This window comes from Sorex fumeus, unplaced genomic scaffold, assembly GCF_029834395.1.
Source record: "Sorex fumeus unplaced genomic scaffold, SorFum_2.1 ptg000030l, whole genome shotgun sequence".
NCBI classification, from domain to species: Eukaryota; Metazoa; Chordata; class Mammalia; order Eulipotyphla; family Soricidae; genus Sorex; species Sorex fumeus.
Window position 1 is genome coordinate 14907377 of NW_026606087.1, and position 21401 is coordinate 14928777.

Consider the following 21401-nt stretch of genomic DNA (forward strand, 5'->3'; position numbering starts at 1 on the left):
ACTGTTAGGCAGAGATCTGAGCCCACTTTTTGCATGTAACCATCCAGTTTTGCCAGCACAGTTTGTTAAAGAGGCTTTCCTTTCTCCACTTCACTTTTCTTGCCCCCTTATAAAAGATTAGATGATCATATTCTTGGGGGGAGAAGGATATATCCTTTAGCTCTTTATTCTTTGACATAATTTAGCTTTTCACCCAAGAATTGTTTCAGCACAGCAAAATATTTCCAACGTTGCCACTTATGAATTAATAACTTGTTATTCTTTAAGTATTCTTTAAAATAAATGTAAATTTTAAAAATGTACACTCCATGAACCTATTAAAAAAAGAATAAAGGGCATCACCACTATGAGTTATATCAATAAATGATATTAAAAACAAGAAGTACTATGCAATTAGCAAATTATCCAATAATCTGTTAAGCATATAATAATAAAAGCACAACGGGTAGGACATTTGCCTTGCATGCTGCTGACCCAGGTTCAATTTCTCCGTCCACCTAGGAGAGCCCAGCAAGCTACCGAGAGTGTCCCGCCCCCATGGTAGGGCCTGACAAGCTCCCTGTGGCATACTTGAAATGCCAAAAACAGTAACAACAAGTCTTACAATGGAGACTTTACTGTTGCCCACTGGAGCAAATCGATACACAATGGGAGGACAGTGCTACAGTGTTAATTTGTTAATACATTTTAAATCCAATGAGGTACATCTCAAGCCCTTTCCTGAAAGCTTGAATTCATAATATTACTCTACCCAATAAAGTCATCTCGAAGAAAATGGTAGTGCTGTTTTTTTTACAAGCTCATTTATTGACTTTATTTCAGAGACATAAATCTCGAAAGAGATCAAAAGATACAGTTAAGGCAGGAGGCATGGCACCTTGTGGGTAAGGTGGCAGGCCCTGCAGGGCATATGCTAATAGTTTATTTCTCTGGAAAAGATGGAAACCAGGGCCATGACCATAGACACACAAAAGAATCTCTGAACCGAGCAGCTCGCTGCAAAGATTTCTCCAGACTCTAATTATATAAAATTTTAGAATTCCAGGAGCACACCCTTCTTATTTTCTTTCTTTTTTTTTTATGTTGGAGTACTACTACTTATTCAGTCACCGATTAGCTGATTGAATTGGGCATGAACTCCATCTTACTTCTTTTTTTCATACTGTCATTTATTTATTTTTCTTCTTATATTTATTTATTGAATCACTTTGGGAAAAATTACCAAGTTTTCAGGTTTAAGTCTTGGTTATACAATGATCAAACACCTCTCCCTTCACCAGTACTCATCTTTCACCACCAAGAACCTGAATATATGGCCCCTTCCAATCCTCCCAATGCCTGTGAGGCAGATGATTTCAAATTAACTCTTCTCTACATTGATTATATTCATTATTTCTACAAATGATGCACCATTATTGTTTAGAATTTCCCCCCGTAACAATTAGAATGGCGGAAAAGGCATTGTGAAAAACTTTGCTTTCTGTAGCTGGTTATGAGAAACATATAATCTCGTGTGGCCGCAATAGCGGTCTCACAATTTTGGATTTCTTTAAAGAGCCAGATAATTACAAGATTGCTTTCTGTGCATCTGGTGTTATGGCTATGCTGGAGAGCCGCTCGTGGGGGGCCACTCGTGATCTCGGTAGGGCATGAAGACATGTCAGTACCACCCCTCTTCCCATGAGTCTGCAGTTGCCTCATCACCATCGGCTCATGCCTGGCTTTCCAATAAGTTCTGAGGCGGCAGCCACCTTGTATGCGGTTCAGATGCATTTCTGCCAAAAGCCTCTGGGTTTTGAGATTTGTTTCTGAGTCTCTGGGATCATGTCCGTTAATTAGCTTGATCAGGAGCCAGAGAGGTTTGTAGGCCAGAGAGGTGTGTAGGCGGCGACTTGGGGTCTCGTTGGGATGGGGAGGAAAGGACCGGTTCCACCCCCATCTGGCGAGGCCCCGCATGTCTCGTCACTGCAGGCCCAAACGTGACTGTCCAGTGGCCTCTGGAGGATGGTGGTCACCGGGCCACCAAGGGGAACAAAACCAATTCCCACCTGGAGTGGCCCAGCGCCAGTAACCTACTGCAGGAACAAGATTCATTTCTCCCAAAATCCTTTGGGTTCTGAGATTTGTTTCTGAGTTTCTGGGATCATGGCCTTTAGGGAGTTCGATCAGGAACCAGAGAGGCCATGCCTCCAATTATATAGCTGAGCTGGAGGTGGTTTGTTGGTATGTCTTCCACATACCCAACTTTGGCCGTTTACTTTCTTAGAAACTTTGCCCCAAGTTTTTGGGGTCAGGCCAAAGGCAAAGCAGCAATTTTGAGGTATATGAAAGCCTGATTGTGCCATCAGGCTGCTGATGCACTCGCCTCACAGGTACAGATTGACCTGCGGGCAGCACCATACCCCCTTGGCACTGCTTTTAAGTAGTAAAATTATTATGTCCAGTAGATGGTATTCTATATGGTCAAGATAATAAGAAAATTCTTTATAAAATTAGATTTAAAATACTTTTCATGTCTGATAATTACTAGTATCTCAGAGAAAAATAAAAACATATAAATACTCAATGATTAATATTTACTTTTCAAAAGCCAGAAATTATTCTATTCAAAGAAACAAGCAAGCATGATAAAGCTATAATAACCTGTCTCTGTTTTTAGTTCTAGCATACTTTAATCTCAGACCTGCTCTGATTTTTCACATGAGTTTCCTTTGTCCAGAACAGGAACTCATTTAAAGCCATTCTTTGAATATTGTTCATAATCTAAAGTCATTTTTATCAGCTGGATGTTTTCATGTCAGTACAGAAGCTACGAAATGGCAGATGACTAGGCAATTATGAAGAAACTGTAGGCATAACAAATGCATATTTACAATGACTTCTACAGGAAACCTAAAAATTGCTACAGAAAGGAGGTCAGAACACAATGATCTTCCATATGCTCAGATTTCACTTACTATATAATAGCGTCATAAAATCCAGGAAAGAAGCATCAGTAGGTCCTTCCAAAACTGCATAATTTTCCAAGTGATTTTCATCTGGCTATAGAATCAGTATATTCCTTCAATATTTTTTTTCAGTCTTTTAGCTTTTGCAATATTTTCTTGCCATTTTTGTTTGTTTTTCTGCTCCTTTTCCTTAGCCTCAATCATTTTGGCCAATTTCCAAGACAATACTGCACTTGCTAAAAACAGTGGAGCATGGACCAAAATAACTGTTGTAAGAAAGTCATAAGGATCCTTTGCAGCCCATTCCAGGACATACTTAGCCCAAGACTTGATATCAAACATCTTTGTAGCAGTCTTAAGCTCAGTGATCTCTAACTGTCCTGAATGACGTCCATATCACAATCTCGGGTGCCTATGGATCCTCTGTCCTCTTCTCTAGCCTACCATGCACTTTGGAGAGGTGCCCAAATCCTGGCACCACTAGTCCTACAAGGCCCGAGCCAGTCACCCGCTGCTGCAGCTGGACCCCAAATCACGGTCGGAATTTCAGGTATATAATACACTTCATTTATTGTATAGTGATCATAAGAATACTAATGGACATCAATTACTCTAGGTAGTTACTGTCAGTTTACTAAATGATAATGATATAACAGAGACAAATTTTCATTATTATACACCTGTCTTCTACTTGGTTAATTTATTGCTTCTCTACATAATTAACTACTGATGTCATTACAGAATATAATTGAGTTGGGAGGTTAATTTTCCCATCATTTCAACTAATTTTTATTCTATATTTGTTTTAAATTATTATTTTTATTTTAATGCATCACGGTTAGATACAGTTACAGACTTAGGAACTATCATGATTGCATTTCAGTCAAACACTGAACATTTCAGTCCCCATCCCTCCACTAGTGCCCATTCTCCACCAACAATCTTCCCAGTATCCCTGACCCGACCCCCAACCCTTCCCATCTCCTGCCTCTCTGGCAAGCACATTCCTTCTTACTATCTCTGTCCTTTTGGGGGCTAGGTTTTTCAACTCTTAAACATATGTAAACTTTCTTTTCTTTAACAGAAAATCAGAACTGTAGTTTACTTTTACTTTTTAATTGTGATCATCTTACCTGCTAGCTAAAATAATTTTCTTGTTTACTTAAAGTACATTGTATGTGGGTATCATGAAAATAGGGAAAATGAAGGTATGGTGCTGCCAACAGTTCAACCTATACCTGCGGGGTGATTGCATCACAGCCTGATGCTGGCTTCAGGCTTCATGATCCCCCAAATTTGCCACTATGCCTTTGACCAGACTCCAACAACTTGGGACCAAGTTTACCAAGAAATTTATCAGCCAAAAGTTAAGTATGTGGGAGCCACACCAACAAAACCACCACTGGCTCTGTTATACAAACTCATGGTTTTCTCAGAGTTGGGATGGGTTACCTCCTCTCATTTCCCAATACAAATGGAAGTCACCAGCACGAACCAACTCCAGAATCACCCTGTAAGCTCTACTACTGGCCTTGCTTCACTTGATCACTTGATCATTTGATCACTTGACTTCCCATTAATCATCGATTTGCTTGAGAGGGCACCAGTAATGTCTCCATTTGTGCCTGTTGTGTGCTATTGTAGCCCAATGGTGTCTGTTCGTTCTAGGAACACGAAGAGCTTCAAACCATCTGTTCAGGGTCTTGATGAAGAAGTCTTACCATCTGGTAGTTGGGCGGCATGCGGTGTTTTGACATACCGAGGAATCCAGTGGTAACGGATCTAATCCAGCAGCCGTCTCCAAATCTCATAACGTGTCCAGCCCATCTGTTTTTCGAGGTCTTGGCAAAAGAGACCAAGTCCCTGATTCTTGACTTTCAATGGAGGTTGGAACTCTGGATTCTTTCTCTCATTTGAGTGAAACATCATACTCCAAGCATAGCTCTTTCAATTTCTCTTTGGGAGACGCGAATAGTGGTCTCATCCTGTTTTCGTAGGGCCCAGGTCTCTGAGGCATATGTTAATGCAGGAAGAACAGTGGAATCAAAGAGATGTGCCCGAAGTCATGGGACCTTTGTCCTCTTAGCTATTTCTTCAACACTCTTGAAGGCATTCCAAGCCATTCTCTTCCTCCTGAGCAACTCAGGTGCCAGGTCATTTGTCATGTTGATTTCTCGACCTAAGAACACAAAACTGTTGCATTCGGAGATGGACGTTCCATTGAGAGTGAATGGAGCATCAGGAATGAGGCTGTTTTTCATAAACATTGTCTTCGTGAGATTCAGCTGTAGTCTTACCTTTCCACACTCACGGTCGAGGTCAGCCAGCATTTGTACTGCTTGGCTGATGTTTAGTGTTATTAGAACAATGTCATCAGCGAAGCAGAGGTGGCGTATTTACTGACCATCTATCTTCACTCCCATTCCTTCCCATTCCAGTAGTCGCATGATGTTCTCGAGGGTGGCACTGAAGAGTTTCGGTGAAATAGTATTACCCTGCTGAACCCCTCTTTTGACATCGATGATCACTTCTTTGTAGAATGGTGAGATCCTGGTAATGAATTCGTAATAGAGCTCGGGGAGGATCCTAATGTATTGAGTTTGAATGCCCTGATTGGCTAGGGCTTCAATGACTACTTTCATCTCAACAGAATCAAAGGCCTTCTTTAAATCAATGAATGTTAGACAGAGCGGCGTCTTGAACTCCCGAGAAATCTCAATTGGTTGGTTATCGTGTGGATATGGTCAATGGTGCTGAATCCTTTGCGGAACCCGGTTTGCTCGCATGGTTGTCCTTCATCTAGTGTTCCGCCAAACCTATTCAGGATGACTGGAGTGAACAGCTTGCAGATGACAGACTATAGGCAGATTGGGTGATATTTACCAATGTCATGGATGTCTCCCTTCTTGTACAGTAGTACAGTCCTGCTGGTTTTCCATGAGGACGGAACCTTGCATTCAGACAGGTAGCGTGTGAAGAGCCGAGCCAGTGTACTGATGAGTAGTGATGGCAGGTTCTACAGGTGTTCAGTTCTGACATTTTCTGGGCTGGGTGCTGTTCGTTTCTTTACCAACGAAATGGCATGTCGGATTTCGGAAGGGAGAACATTGGGAACAATATATTTATCCTGCAGAATTTGGTTTGTGGGCAGGTCGACCTGGCTATCGAAGAGATCTGAGTAGAAGTCATGGATAATCTTCTCCATTGCCCTTCTGGAAGATGCGATAGATCCATCGGGACATCAGATGGCAGTCATCTTGGTCTTGTAGTTGGCGAATGACAGGCGGGCGTTATGAATGCCTTTCCCGGCTTCTGCTGCATCTACCAGCACTTCTGCTCCTCTTTCTTTGAAGTCTTCCTTTATCGCATGTCTGCACTGCTTTGGAGCTCGGATGTTCGCTTGTGGCTTCCTGAGGCATGTACCAAACCACATTGGCGAATGAATAAGACCTTGCTTCAGACACCCCTAAATAAATTTTGAGAGAGATCAAAAGCTGCAGTTTAGCTAAAACCCACACATGGCTGAACAGACCGAAGTACATTGGAGGGGGCAGATTGGCCTGTGCCCACCCAAGCAGAGTTCCTGGAAGCCACTTGCTGCCACAATACAAAATCGCCTCCGTATCCCCAGCCTGACTCCACTGTCTCTAGGATGGATCTCACCAAGTTATAATCTGCTTAAAATGTTATAATGTGAATCTGAGCGCACCAACAGCCCTGTCTCTGAGACACAAAGGCAAGTCGCGGAAGACACCACAGTGTCAGGGATCATTCCGGGTCCCATACCGAGCCAATATCAACAGGGTACCTCAGATGGAGCAGGTGCAGTCTCCCCAACTATTCCAGATGGAACCCTAATGAACAAGAGCTTCCACAAGCAAGACACAGGTGTGTGGCTTCAGGACTAAATCTCCAGGCCACTTGTGGCAGAGATTCTGGGCTGTCCCTCCCCAGGTCCCTGCCTGCCCAGAGACTGGCTGTCACCCCCACAATTTGTCTCTGGGTGCCATCCTAGCGCACCAACAGCCCTGTCCCAGAGATTCCCAATTGAATCCCCAAGATGGATTAGTGTCATACAGAGATGTCTCTGGAACCTAACCATTTACAATCTAGAAATTTATATTTATAGTCACGGCACAAGAGTTCTCATGATACTCAAAATGATCAATGTAAAATAAATTATTTTGCATCTGCCCTTGGCAGGTAGGCTTGAACGGTGATGGGAAAATTGGAGAAAAATATAATGCCCCAAATTAGAGAGAGAGTACTGGGGAGATTGTCTCCCATAGAGGCAAGGTGAGGACTGGCATGTGGGGCAGGAGATACTGGGGACATCGGTGGTGGAGAGTGTGCACTGGTGGAGGGATAGGTGTTCCATCATTATACGGCTGAATCTCAAACATGAAATCATTGTAATTCTATCTCACAGTGACACAATATAATAAAAAGTAATGTGAAGTTCATGCCCATTTCAATCAGTTTATTCAGTGGCTGAACAAATAGCAGTACTCCTACATTATTAAAAAAGAAAATAGGGAAAACATTTTTATGGTTGTATAAGAATTATTAATCCCAAAATTTGTAAGGGAACTTACAGATTTCCAAGCACGGTGTCCTTTCTCAATGACACTCAGGTCCACCCTACCTCCTTGTTTCTGGGAATCTCAGGACTGGTAATACCCCACATCTGGACTGGCATTCCTTTTGGTACTGTGTACATGATACACTCTGGAAAATTTACTATTCACTATGTATTTCAGTCTGAGAGCAGTCTATAATGATCAATATTTTACTTGCTGGTTACATAAGCTACCATTGGCTTGGATCTCTCCATAGCTATCATCACTAAGATGCTTGGGATCTTCTGGTACAACCTCACATTGATCTTTTCCAAAGCCTTCCTTACCCAGATGTTTTTCATTCACAGATTCACATGTGGAATCAGCAGTCCTTTTGCAATGGCTTATGACCGCTATGTGGGCATCTGCAATCCACTTTGTTACAGCATCATTATTACCAATAAGGTTAGTTCTCTAATTGGTCTTGCTATATCAGTGAGGACATTTATATTTAGCACTCCATTTGTATTTCTGATTTTGAAGTTGCCTTTCTGTGGGAATCATGTCATTCTCCATAGCTACTGTGCACACAGGGCCTTGCTTGACTCTCATGCCAATATCAAGATTAGTATTATCTATGGCTTATGTGTGATTTGGAACCTAGTGTTTGACATCATAACCATTGCCCTGTTCTATGTCAAAATCCTCCATGCTGTTTCCAGTAGTCCTTTTAATGAAAACTAACTCAAGTCCCTTAGCAAATGTGTGCGTGTAATCCTTGCCTTCTATACACCAGTTCTCTTTTCGTCTATGACACACCATTTTGGGTGAAATGCCCCCCCACTATATTTACATTCTCCTGGCTAATCTTTATGTTGTGTCACCAATGCTTAACTTTGTCATATATAGAATCAGAACTAAACAGACATATTCCAGTGTAAAGAAAATATAGTTACAGAAGCAAGTAGTAGAAAAGAAAGACAGTAGTAATTAATGCTAATATATACTTGTATAAAACTCAAGTCAATAGAAGACTCATATTGCAAAATCTGTATTATTTAGGCATAGTTTTTTTTATATTTTATTGAATCACCTTGGGATAGTTACAAGCTTTCATGTTTGGGTTACAGTCACACAATGATCAAACACCCATCCCTCTACCAGTGCACATTCCCCACCACAGATATCCCTGGTATACACCCCCCCTTTTGTCACCCTCCCCCTGCCTCCATGGCAGACATTATTCCCCATTTTCTCTACTTTGGGGCATTATAGTTTGCAATACAGACACTGAGGGTCATCATGTTTGGTCCTTTATCTAATTTCTGCACACATCTCCCATCCTGACCAATTCCTCCAGCCATCATTTTCTTAGTGATCTCTTCTTCCATCTGCCATCTCTCCTTTACTCATAAGGCAGGCTTCCAGTTATGGAGAAATCTACCTGTCCCAAGTATCTACTATCCTTAGCTTAGACATAATTTTTATAATTATAAATTATTTAAATTTGTACCTTCAATATATAGTAGAGACTATGTTATATTTCAAGTTTAAAGGTAAGGATATAAAAGAAAATACAATATTATATATTAACATTACTGTTATATTGATTTCAATAGCATCTTAAAAGTTGAAATATAAACTTATTTCTCATCCAAAAAATTAAAGTATACAAAAGGAACTGTATACAAAACTCCTGGAATGGGAAGAAATGGAAATGAAGATAGACGTTCGGCAACTACACCACCTCCACTTCACTGATGACATCATTCTAACACCAAACATTAGCCAAGTGGCACAAATTCTGGCCGACTTTGACCATGAATGTGGAAAGGTCAGACTGCAGCTGAACCTCATGAAGACAATGTTCATGAGAAATGTTCCTGATGTTTCAATCGCTCTCAACAGAATGGACATCTCAGAATGCAGTTGTTATGTGTACCTAGGTCGAGAACTCAACATGACAAACAACTTGGCACCTGAGCTGCGCAGGAGGAAGAGAGCGGCATGGAACGCCTTCAAAAGTGTCAAATATCTAAGAGGATGAAGAACCTAAGTCTATGGCACCTCTTAGACTCCACTGTTCTTTCTGCACTATCATATACCTCAGAGACCTGGGCCCTACAAAAACAGGATGAGAATGCTATTTGAGTCACCCAAAATGGAATCGAAAGAGCTATGCTTGGAGTATCACGCTTAACCCAAGTGAGAGAAGGAATCCAGAGTTACGACCTCTGTCAACAATCGAGAAACAGGGATTGCTGCCCGTTTGCCAAGGTATCGAAAATCAGATGGGCTGGATACGTAATGCGATTTGGAGATGACCACTGGACTAGAGCTGTTACTGACTGGATTCCACGGGATGTCAAAAGAACATGTGGCCACCCACCTACAAGATGTTCAGACTTCTTCTTCAAGACCCTGAATGGATGGTTTGAGGTTCTTCATGTTCCTGGAGCAAGCAGATGCCATTGAGCTACACTAACATGCAACAGGGACAAATGGAGACGTTACTGGTGCCCACTTGGGCAAATTGATGAGTAAAGGGATGTCAAGTGATCAAGTGATACAAAAAGAACATTCAGACTATATAATGAATACAAATATATATTTGTCTTTTTTGGGGGGAGGCACTGCTGAGGCTTATTCCTTGCTCTCCATCAGGGACCACTCCATGGCAGTTCTCAGGAGATTATATGAATAACTTTGTAAGTCATGGTGCCTCAATAAAAAAGAGAAAATCATATACAATCTGAAGAACAAAAAAATTAACAACTTTTATAAGATTTTAAAGAACCTTGGATATATGGAAGTCACATAAAAATTTTAATGTTAATGTAACTGTAGTCTGAGGAGCATAAAATAATATCAAGTGCAAATGACCAGGAGTTTGATCCCTGTTGCCACATATGGTCCCCTGAGTGCCAGCAGGAGTGATCCCTGAGTGAAGAGCCAGGAGTTATCCCTGAGCATCACCAGGTATGACCCAACAAAATTATTCATAGTAGAGTTTCAAGAGTGCGATGTTCCAACACCAGTCCACCACCAGTTTAAATTTCCCTCCACTAATATCCCCAGGTTTTCTACCTTAAACATAAAGCCCACTCCACCCTGCTTTTTAGGCACACACTTTTTTTTTCTTTTTGTATCACACAAGGCAATGCTCAGGGGTTACTCCTGGCTCATGCACTCAGGAATCACTCCTGGCAGTGCTCAGGGGACCATATGGGATCCTGGGACTCGAACCTGGGTTGGCTGCTTGGAAGGCAAACACCCTACCTGCTGTGCTATCCCTCTAGCCCCACATTTTTAAATTTGGTAAAGTTGTCTCTTTTGCCACTATTTAGATTCAGTCATGAATTTAAGTGAATTTCATATGTTAAGACAAAGTTGTAAAATTACGTTGATCTGTTTTCCTTTCTATTTTTCTGTTGATGACTTATTTTTCACACATTTCAGGAATGTTCAGTCTCAAGTAATGGAAAAGAACTTTGTATGATATCCTATTATCTGAGTGATCTTTAAATTTGGATATGGGCATCACCCATTCCCTCAACGTTTGTTTGTTTGATGTTTTCATGTTTGACATGAAAACTGTAATGTGCTTGTTTCTCATATTTTATTTTGTATTTTATTATCAGCATTTAAATTTGGATCCTGTTTATATCAGTTGATGTATCTTATAATTCTTTTTCTTCTTGTTTTGCCACATAATAAATTTTTTTAGCTTCAGACCACAAATTTTCTTGCCTCCTGTGGTAGTTGTGAAGAAAACATTGAGTCTGACCAATGGTTATGTCACTTTTTTTGCGATATTGAGATAGTTTATGTTCTAGTTAAATTTTCAATTATTTTGCTTTGTTTTCTTAAATTTATTCTGTTGTGTATTATTATAGGTGGCTAATAATAGTTCTATAATTTGTGTCTATTAATATATAGACGTGTGCCTAGCAGAATATTAGTTCCATTATAACCATCTCATCTAAAACTTTACCACTTGATACTATTCTTGACTTTGTATAAATAAGGGCAGAAAGATCAAACTCTTTTGGAGTTTTAGTTGATTGTGTTATTCTGTACTGGTTCATAACTTTCAGTCAAGTCTAGAAGAAACCAAGAACGGTATTTCTGGTTTGTTTTTGTTTTTTCCTTCTCATAGTGACCTTTCTCTGATATTCTGGCTTGAAAAATATGGGGACATCTTGCATTGCTTCTTGACTGCAGAACCTGTTTCTTGCAATCTATCAATGAAAGAAAAGAATATAGGTAAAATCGTAATGAGATTCTATATGATACAAATATTCTTCAAATTTAAATTTGCTATTTCAACTTGTTTTAGTTTTAATCTATAGGATATGTTAGCTATAGGAGACTCATTATAGTTTGGCAATATTGGACTGTGTTATTCATTTAGGCTGGAGCAATAGCACAGTGGGGAGGGTGTTTGCCGGGCAGGCAGCCGACCTGGGTTCGATTCCTCCATCCCTCTCGGGGAGGCCAGCAATCTACCAAGAGTATCCTGCCCACATGGCAGAGCCTGGCAAGCTACCCATAGTGTATTCGATATGCCAAAAACCATAACAACAAGTCTCACAATGGAGACATTACTGGTGCCCACTTAAGCAAAAGTGATGAAAAATGGGAGGACAGTGCTACAGTGCTACAGTTATTCATTTAAGGTTTTATGCAAAAATATTGTAAAACAGTTGGAGTCAATGCCACTGGAAAAAGTTAATGGAAGAAGAGACTGAGAAGGTGTTGATTACAAGGCAAAAAGTATATTTTAAATTTGGATTCTTCTCTCTGGGCATGCGCAGCTAGATCCAGCTCGTAGAAAGCCGGTTTTCAACCCCTGATCTGCGCGGGACGGGCACTGAGGCCCAGCTCTGGGCAACAAAGCTGAATGGCTCCAATTCCAAACAGGAGACGTTCCCAACTCCTCAGCCAGTGCCAGGGATTCTTTTCAGAGCTGCGGCCGCTAATGCGGCCGCGAAATATTTTCCCACTACATATGCCATAGGAACCATAAGCTAGCTTCTTAGATGGAAACTTCTCTATTTTAGCTCAGCCACTAGAAACAGTAGCCAATAACTCATAAGCCTATCTTAACTCACACTGCATATCAAGCAGAATAGTAACAGTGAACGTGAAGGACTAAACCACACCTCTCACAATGGTAAAGCAAAGCAAAAGCCCACCAAACTTTCATATTGAAGAGTCTAGCCCAGATGACACCAACAGTACTGTAGTGTTAGACAACCTCTCTGACAAGGAATTCAGAAGGGAGCTACTTAGGATGCTTAGGGAATTAAAAGAAACAATGGAAAGCAATGCCAATAGAAGACAAGAGGATCTGAAGGCAGAAATGAGGAAAATGCAATCAGAAATGTCAGACCTGAAAAATCTCGTAGGCGAATTGAAAAGCTCAGTGGAAGGCCTCAGCAGCAGAGTAAGAGCTGCTGAGAACAGAATCAGTGAGCTCGAAGATGAAGTTCAGAGACTCTCCAGAAAAGAGCAGAAAATGGAAAAGAGACTCACAATTCGGGAACAGATGGCAAGAGAAGATCGTGATGAAGCCAAGAGGGGTAACATAAGAATTATTGGAGTCCCAGAGGGACAGGAAGAAAACCTTGATGAAGAAGAAACTGTCACAGACATCATTGCTACAAAGTTTCCAGAGTTGAAGAAAACTTGTGACCACATTCAGGAGGCCCGAAGGGTACCAGCTAGAAGAAATCCGAATAAAAATACCCCAAGACACATTCTGATCAAAATGACCAAAACCTTAGACAGAGACAAAATTCTGAAAGCAGCAAGATCGAAGAAAGAAATATCTTACAAAGGAGCATCCTTAAAATTCACAGCTGATTTTTCTGATGAAACCCTCATGGCCCGAAAACAGTGGTGGGACATAGTGAAAAAACTCAATGAAATAAATGCCTCCCCAAAAATACTTTTCCCAGCAAGACTCTCATTCACAACAGAAGGAACAACACACAGTTTCACAGACAAACAACAGCTCAGGAACTTCATAGACTCAAAACCATGGTTACAAGAACAACTAAATGGGCTACTTTAAGGCAAGAAAGGCCCCTCAAATACACCAAATTTTAACAGAACAATGGGACAAATTCCCATAACAATAATCTCTCTCAATGTCAATGGGCTAAACGCACCAATTAAAAGACATAGAGTGGCAGGATGGATTAGAAAATTGAACCCAACATTCTGCTGCCTGCAAAAAAGCATCTCAATAGTCAAAGCAAACACAGACTCAGAGTCAAAGGCTGGAAAACAATCCTACAGGCAAACAGCTCCCATAAAAAAGCTGGGGTAGCCATCCTTATATCAGACCACATCAATTTCAGAGTGAGGAAGGTCATAAGAGACAGTGAAGGCCATTTCTTAGTGATCAAAGGATCTGTACAACAGGAAGAACTTACAATAATAAATGTATATGCACCTGATGAGAGACCAGTAAAGTACTTAAAACAACTACTCATAGATTTGGAAAAAGACATCAATAGCAACACAATACTAGTGGGAGACTTCAACACTGCTTTGTCACCTCTTGATAGATCAACCAGACTCAAGCTTAGCAAGGACATACTTCATCTGAGGGAAACAATGGAAGAAAGGGACTTAGTAGATATATACAGGACACTTCATCCACAAAAAGCTGAATACACATTCTTCTCAAGCGTATATGGAACATTCTCCAAGATAGACCACATGCTGAGCCACAAAACATGCCTCCATAAAATTAAGAAGATAGAGATTGTATCAACAATCTTCTCAGACCATAATGCACTGAAATTAGAAGTAAATCACACACCAAAAACAGAAAACTAAATCAAACACCTGGAAATTAAACAGTGCACTATTGAACAACTAGTGGATTAGACTGGAAATCAAAGAGGAAATCAAAAGATTCCTACAAACGAATGAAAATGAGAACACGAGTTACCAAAACTTATGGGACACAGCAAAGGCTGTGTTAAGAGGAAAGTTTATAGCTCTACAAGCATTCCTCAGGAAGGAGGAGCGAGCACACATAAGTAACCTAACCTCACAGTTTAAGAGCTTGGACAAGGACCAAAAAAAGGAGCACAACCCGAACAGTAGAAAGGAAATAATAAAACTCAGAGCAGAGATTAACGAGATGGAAACCCAAAAAACAATCCGAAAGATCAATGAAACGAAGAGCTGGTTCTTTGAGAAAATTAACAAGATCGATAAGCCTCTAGCAAAACTCACAAGGAAAGGGAGAGAGAAAACCCTAATAAACCGAATCAGAAATGAAAAGGGGGTCATTACAACAGAAACTACAGAAATTCAGAGGATCCTCAGGGAGTACTTTGAGAAGCTTTATGCCCGGAACATCAAAACCTCGAGGAAATGGATAAATTCCTAGACTCCTACAGACTCCCAAGAATGAACCAAGAAGACCCGGAATACCTTAACAGAACTATCACCATCAAGGAAATTGAAATGGTAATAAAAAGTCTCCCCAAGCACAAAAGTCCTGGCCCGGATGGATTCACTAGAGAATTCTTCCAAATCTTTAAAGAGGACTTACTCCCAATGCTCTTTAAGCTTTTCCACGAAATTGAAATATCAAAAACACTTCCAAACAGTTTCTACGAAGCAAATATCACACTGATACCAAAAGCAGACAGAGATACCACAAAGAAAGAGAATTACAGACCGATATCCCTGATGAACACAGATGCAAAGATCCTCAACAAACTACTAGCAAATAGAATCCAACTACTCATCAAAAAGATCATACACCATGACCAAGAAGGATTCATCCCAGGGATGCAAGGATGGTTTAACATTCGAAAATCAATCAACATAATCCATCATATCAACAAAAGAAAAGATAAAAAGCATATGATTATATCACTAGATGCAGAGAAACCATGTGACAAGATCCAGCACAGCTTTATGATGAAAATCCTAGCCAAAATGGGTATAGAGGGGACCTTCCTCAACATAATTAAAGCCATCTACCACAAGCCTACAGCAAGCATCATCCTCAATGGGGAAAAACTGAGAGCCTTCCCTCTAAGATCAGGGACGAGACAGGGATGCCCACTCTCTCCACTGCTGTTCAATATAGTACTGGAAGTACTTGCAATAGCGATTAGGCAGGAAAAAGATATTAAGGGCATTCAGGTAGGAAAGGAAGAAATCAAGCTCTCACTATTCGCAGATGATATGATACTCTACTTAGAGAACCCAATAACCTCCACCAAAAAACTCCTAGAAACAATAGACTCGTATAGTAAAGTTGCAGGTTATAAAATCAATACCCAAAAATCCATGGCTTTCCTATACGCAAACAGTGAGAGAGAAGAAAGCAACATGAAAAAAACAATCCCGTTCACAATTGTGCCCCAGAAAATCAAGTACCTAGGAGTCAGCTTAACTAAGGAAATAAAGGACCTGTACAAAGAAAACTACAAAACGCTACTTCAGGAAATAAAAGAGGACATGAGGAAATGGAAAGATATCCCCTGCTCATGGGTCAGGAGACTTAATATTGTCAAAATGGCAATACTACAGAAAGCATTGTATAAATTCAATGCAATCCCTATAAGGATACCCACGACATTCTTCAAAGAAATGGAGCAAACACTCCTGAAATTTATATGGAACAATAAGCCCCCATGAATAGCTAAAGCAATTCTTGGGAAAAAGAAAATGGGAGGAATCAACCTCCCTAACTTCAAACTGTACTACAAAGCAGTAATAATTAAAACAGCATGGTACAGGAACAAAGGCAGAGTTGCAGACCAATTGAACAGGGTTGAATACACTGACATCTCCCCTCAATCATATGATCATCTAATCTTTGATAAAGGTGCAAGTAATGTGAAGTGGAGTAAGGAAAGCCTCTTTAATGAATTGTGTTGGCATCACTGAACGGCTACATGCAAAAAAATAGGCTCAGAACTCTGCCTAACACCATGTACAAAAGTAAGATTAAAATGGATTAAAGACCTCAACATCAGACCAGAAACGATAAGGTACATTGAAGATAAAGTTGGCAAAACCTACATGACATTGAAGCTAATGGTATCTTCAAAGATGCCACGCCACTGGCCGAGCAAGTGAAAACAGAGATAGATAAATGGGACTATCTTAAACTAAGAAGCTTCTGCACCTCCAAAGAAACAGTGACCAAAATACAAAGACAGTCTACAGAATGGGAAAGGATACTCACCTAATACACATCTGACAAGGGGTTGATATCCAGGATATACAAAATACTGGTTATACTCCACAAGAAGAAAAACATCCAACCCCATCCAAAAATGGGGCAATGAAATGAACAGAAATTTCTCAAAGAAGAAATCCGAATGGCAAAAAAGCACATGAGAAAATGCTCTACATCATTAATCATCAGGGAGATGCAGATCAAAACCACAATGAGATACCATCTCACACCTCAGAGACTGGCCCACATTCAAAAGAACAAAAGCAACCGATGCTGGCGTGGATGTGGCGAGAAAGGGACACTCCTTCACTGTTGGTGGGAATGTCCACTGGTTCAGCCCTTCTGGAAAACAGTATGGACGATTCTCAAAAAATTAGAAATTGAGCTCCCATTTGACCCAGCAATACCACTCCTGGGAATATATCCCAGAGAGGCAAAAATGTATAGTCGAAGTGACATCTGCACTTGTTTGTTCATTGCAGCACTCTTTACAATAGCCAGAAACTGGAAGAAACCTGAATGTCCAAGAACAGATGACTGGTTAAAGAAACTTTGGTACATCTACACAATGGAGTACTACGTAGCTGTTAGAAAAGATGAAGTCATGAAATTTACATACAAGTGGTACAACATGGAAAGTATCATGCTAAGCGAAATGAGTCAGAAAGAGAGGGATAGACATAGAAAGATTGCATTCATCTGGGGGATATAAAGTAACAAAGTATGAGATTAATACCCAAGAATAGCTGAGATCAGCACCAGGAGGATTACTCCATAACTTAGAGGCCAGCCGGGTATCCTAGAGGAAAGGGCAGTTCAGATAGAGAAGGGAGCACCAAATAAATGGTGTTTGGAGGATCCTCCCAGGAGGGGAGATGCATGTCGAAAGTAGACTATGGACTGAACATGTTTGCCACTCAATGCCTCTCTTGCAGACCACAACACCCAAAAGGAGAGAGAGAACACAGGGGATTGCCCTGCCACAGAGGCAGGGGGGGATCGGGGATGGGGGTGGGGGGATATTATCCATCGTGGTGGAAAATGGGCACTGGTGGAGGGATGGGTATCTAAAAAGAGAAAAAAACAAAAAAAATTTGGATTCTTAGAAAAAATATAATTTTATTAATTATTTGTGAATAAACATTTGATGATAACAAAGGACAAAACAAGGTAATCTCTGAAAACTATTTTAAGCAGAGGAAGCAGAGAGAAAAAATTGTCTGAATTTTCCCTGATCATAAAATCAGAAAGCAACAAGGAAATACAAATAGTATTTGACAATATTATGCTAAGGAGAGAATAATATGAGAAAATATTTCAAGGATCTATCTTGAAGAACACCAGGTAATTCTAATGTCTTTGACTTATTTTAAGAATAAGAATGGTGCCAATTCTTGGAGGATTATTTAAAAATACATTCAAAACTTTATTGATATCTAATATACAACACTGTGAACACTTTTTAAATGTAAAATTTAAAATAGTTTGCTATATATTAAACTGTGAAAAACTGTCATCGTAAGACATAATATTTTCTATATGTCGTTTTAATAAGTTTTCTATTCTTTTTCCTGTAATATACCCTGTTTCCAAAGCTTCATTCATCAGTAGCTTGGAAACAGGGTATATTACAGGAAAAAAATAGAAAATTTATTTTTTCCCCCAGAATTTGTATGGATGCAAAAATACAGTATAATTTCTATCTTCTGGTTCATTCATCTTTTACTGAGTATATTAAGATTCATCTGCATATGGTATACACTGGGTAGTTTAGTTATACTATGGAATAAGTATCATGTGGAAATCATGTGGATATGTTTGTTTATCAAAAAATTTTGATGAATATTTTTTGTTCACAGCTAAAATATTGTGTACAAGATATTCCATGATCATAAGACTGGATAATTAAAGTGATATAGTAGTAAAAAGAAATTGATGGTAATGTTCGAGGACACAGATTAAGGCACATGATCAATCACTTTCTATAATGCAATGGTAAAGTGGACCTTGACATCAAACGCAATGCAATTTATATTAGCAACTTAGGATACCCAAGTATGATTTTTTTAAGTGTGTACAATGATTTAAAAAAACTGTAAAACTTTATGAAGAAAATTATCAAAGAAATGAATAAATTATCACCTGCTCACAGATTAAAAGAGTTTATAATCGAGGTGTTAGATACACCAAATATAATGCATAAATTTACTATAATCCAAATCAAAATCTGAGTAAGATATTTATAAATTTATTTATAAAACTAATTTTTAATTAGTTTTTATATAAAGAAAAATAGTTCAAATAGTTAAAAATGCTTAATGAGAAGATGAAAGTTTTAGAAATTACAACTTCAGGACTTACTAAATGCAAGACATTGTCAGTAAGACATTGTGTTATTGGAAAAAGAGCAAATACATTGGTACAAATTCATGAGCTGATCAACATTGAGAGTCAGACAATATACATTGTGACAACGATTTGCCAAAAAGGTTTCATCAATTATAACAAGACATCACTCTTTAAAGGGATGTTGAGAATGTGGGGAACTGTTTTGAGAGTTCAAGAGGTTACAAGGAAGAGTTTCTATAGTTTCTACTTTAAAACTGCTATACATAAACAAAATACTTTAAAAGTATTTGGGAGCAAAATAGCTTTGCAATGTGGACTTCACAATAGTTTGCTGAATATGTTGATTATTTAAATATGGTGAACATTTACATTTTTAAATTATTAATAGCATTGAGGATGTTTCATATGTTAATTTTTAATCTGTATATAATTTGATTAAGAACTCATTAAAATGTATTTTCCACTCCTAGTAAATGATTGGTATTCATTTTTCTCATATGTACATCATATATAAGCTTATCATAATATTTTAATTGGGAATATGTTCATGAAGTATACAACATGTACATATTTTCCTCTTGATAGCATTTTTTGTTACTAAGTTTATGAGAGAATTTTATAACTAATTTAAAATTTATGAATGTCTGTCTATGGCATTGGTATAATTGTGAAGTTGGCAACTTAGAATGAGTTTAACTTTTTCAAAGATAAATTGAGTAATATTGCAGATTGCAATAATCATCTGAATAAAATTAAAAATATCACCGAACTAAAATAGCATTGACTGTGCTATGTAAAAGATAGACTCAAAATATTGATTATGTTTTTACACAAAATATGTGTAAAATTCTATTCCACCAGAATTTTCCTCTGGGGACTTTTACATTTTATTTATTTATATTTGGGGGACTTACACCAAAGTTCTTAAGGTTTACAGCTGGCTCTACCCTAGGATCATTGCTGGGAGTATTCATGGAACCATAAGGAGTATTGAAAATTAAACCTGAGTCAGGTATGTGCTAAGCAAACACCCTACCTGCTATACTATTACTTTGGTCCTCAGAATCTTTCTTTTTGTCAAACCATACATACTTTCGTTGTTGAGATAGAGAACATCCTTATTCCTACACGTTTATAAACCCATTACATCTTTTACTTAGTTCTATAAACTTCTGCCATCTTCAATAACAACAGGCAGTATACCTGAGTGCTAAGGAGAAAATTAACATAAATAAATCTTTGAATGTGAGTTTAGGAGAGTCTATCAGAGGCTGAAGTCATAACTAAGTGAATTTTACGTAACCTCAGCTTTGGAAACCTTGAGAGATATAAAAGCCAATATTTTTCCAGACAAACTATCTACTACTGAATACATTTAGATCACTCTTTTTTAATAAATATTCTCACAACTCGATCCCTGATTTGTTTTGTCCGAACCCCATAAATAACTGGGTTTAAAGAAGGAGGAACAACCACATACAAATTGGCAAGAAGGATATGAATGTAGCGAGGAACATTTCTACCAAACCGGTGAGTCATAAAGGAGAAAAATGCAGGTGTGTAAAAAGCTAAAATAACACAGACATGTGAACCACAAGTGCTAAGTGCTTTGACTCTGGCATCCCTGGAAGGAAGTCGGAACACAGCTCGTAGTATCTGAACATAAGAGAGTGCAATAAGGATTAAGTCAAAGATGAGTGCAGCAATGGTAAATAACCCATAGATGATGTTGACTCTTATGTTAGCACAGGCAAGCCGGGCGATTCCCATATGTTCACAGTAGGTATGTGGTATAATGTAGTGTCCACAGAAAGGCAGTCGTTTAAGAAGAGGGCAGAAGGGAATGACAAGAAGCACTGGTCTCCCTACTACAAAAGAGGACATGAGGACTACTACTTTGTTGGTGAGAATAGTGGTATATCTCAGTGGGTAACAGATGGCAACAAAGCGGTCAATTGCCATGGCCAGGAGGACAACAGACTCCATCCCCGTGTAGGTGTGGATAAAAAACATTTGGATGAGGCAGCCCTCAAAGCTGATCTCCCTAAGGTTGAACCAGAATATGCCAAGCATCTTGGGGATGGTCGAAGTAGAGAGACCTAGATCGATAAAGGAAAGAAGAGCCAGAAAATAGAACATTGGTTGATGTAGACTTTGTTCTGTCTTGATCACGAACATAATTGTGATATTCCCCACAAAGGCTACTAGGTAAACAACAAAGAAAGGGAAAGCAATCCAGACATGGAAGTCTTCCAGACCAGGTATGCCAAGCAGAAGGAATGTAGAGGGATATGAGCTAGTTTCATTGACAGAAGACAT

General features: G+C 39.2%; 2 protein-coding genes and 1 pseudogene across 2 annotated transcripts; 1 reads left to right on the forward strand and 2 right to left on the reverse strand.

The window, feature by feature from the left end:
- Window positions 1-2660: 2660 nt before the first annotated feature.
- Window positions 2661-3301, reverse strand: LOC130025239 (small integral membrane protein 15-like). Its single transcript, XM_056116188.1, has one exon. It carries the CDS (start codon window positions 3288-3290, stop codon window positions 3051-3053), a length of 240 nt encoding a protein of 79 aa, XP_055972163.1. The 5' UTR covers window positions 3291-3301; the 3' UTR covers window positions 2661-3050.
- Window positions 3302-4150: 849 nt separating this feature from the next.
- On the forward strand, window positions 4151-8501 carry LOC130025469 (olfactory receptor 52E2-like; annotated as a pseudogene).
- An 11961-nt stretch (window positions 8502-20462) lies between these two features.
- Window positions 20463-21401, reverse strand: LOC130025175 (olfactory receptor 52E4-like). Its single transcript, XM_056116124.1, has one exon. The coding sequence runs from the start codon at window positions 21399-21401 to the stop codon at window positions 20463-20465; it is 939 nt and encodes a 312-aa protein (XP_055972099.1).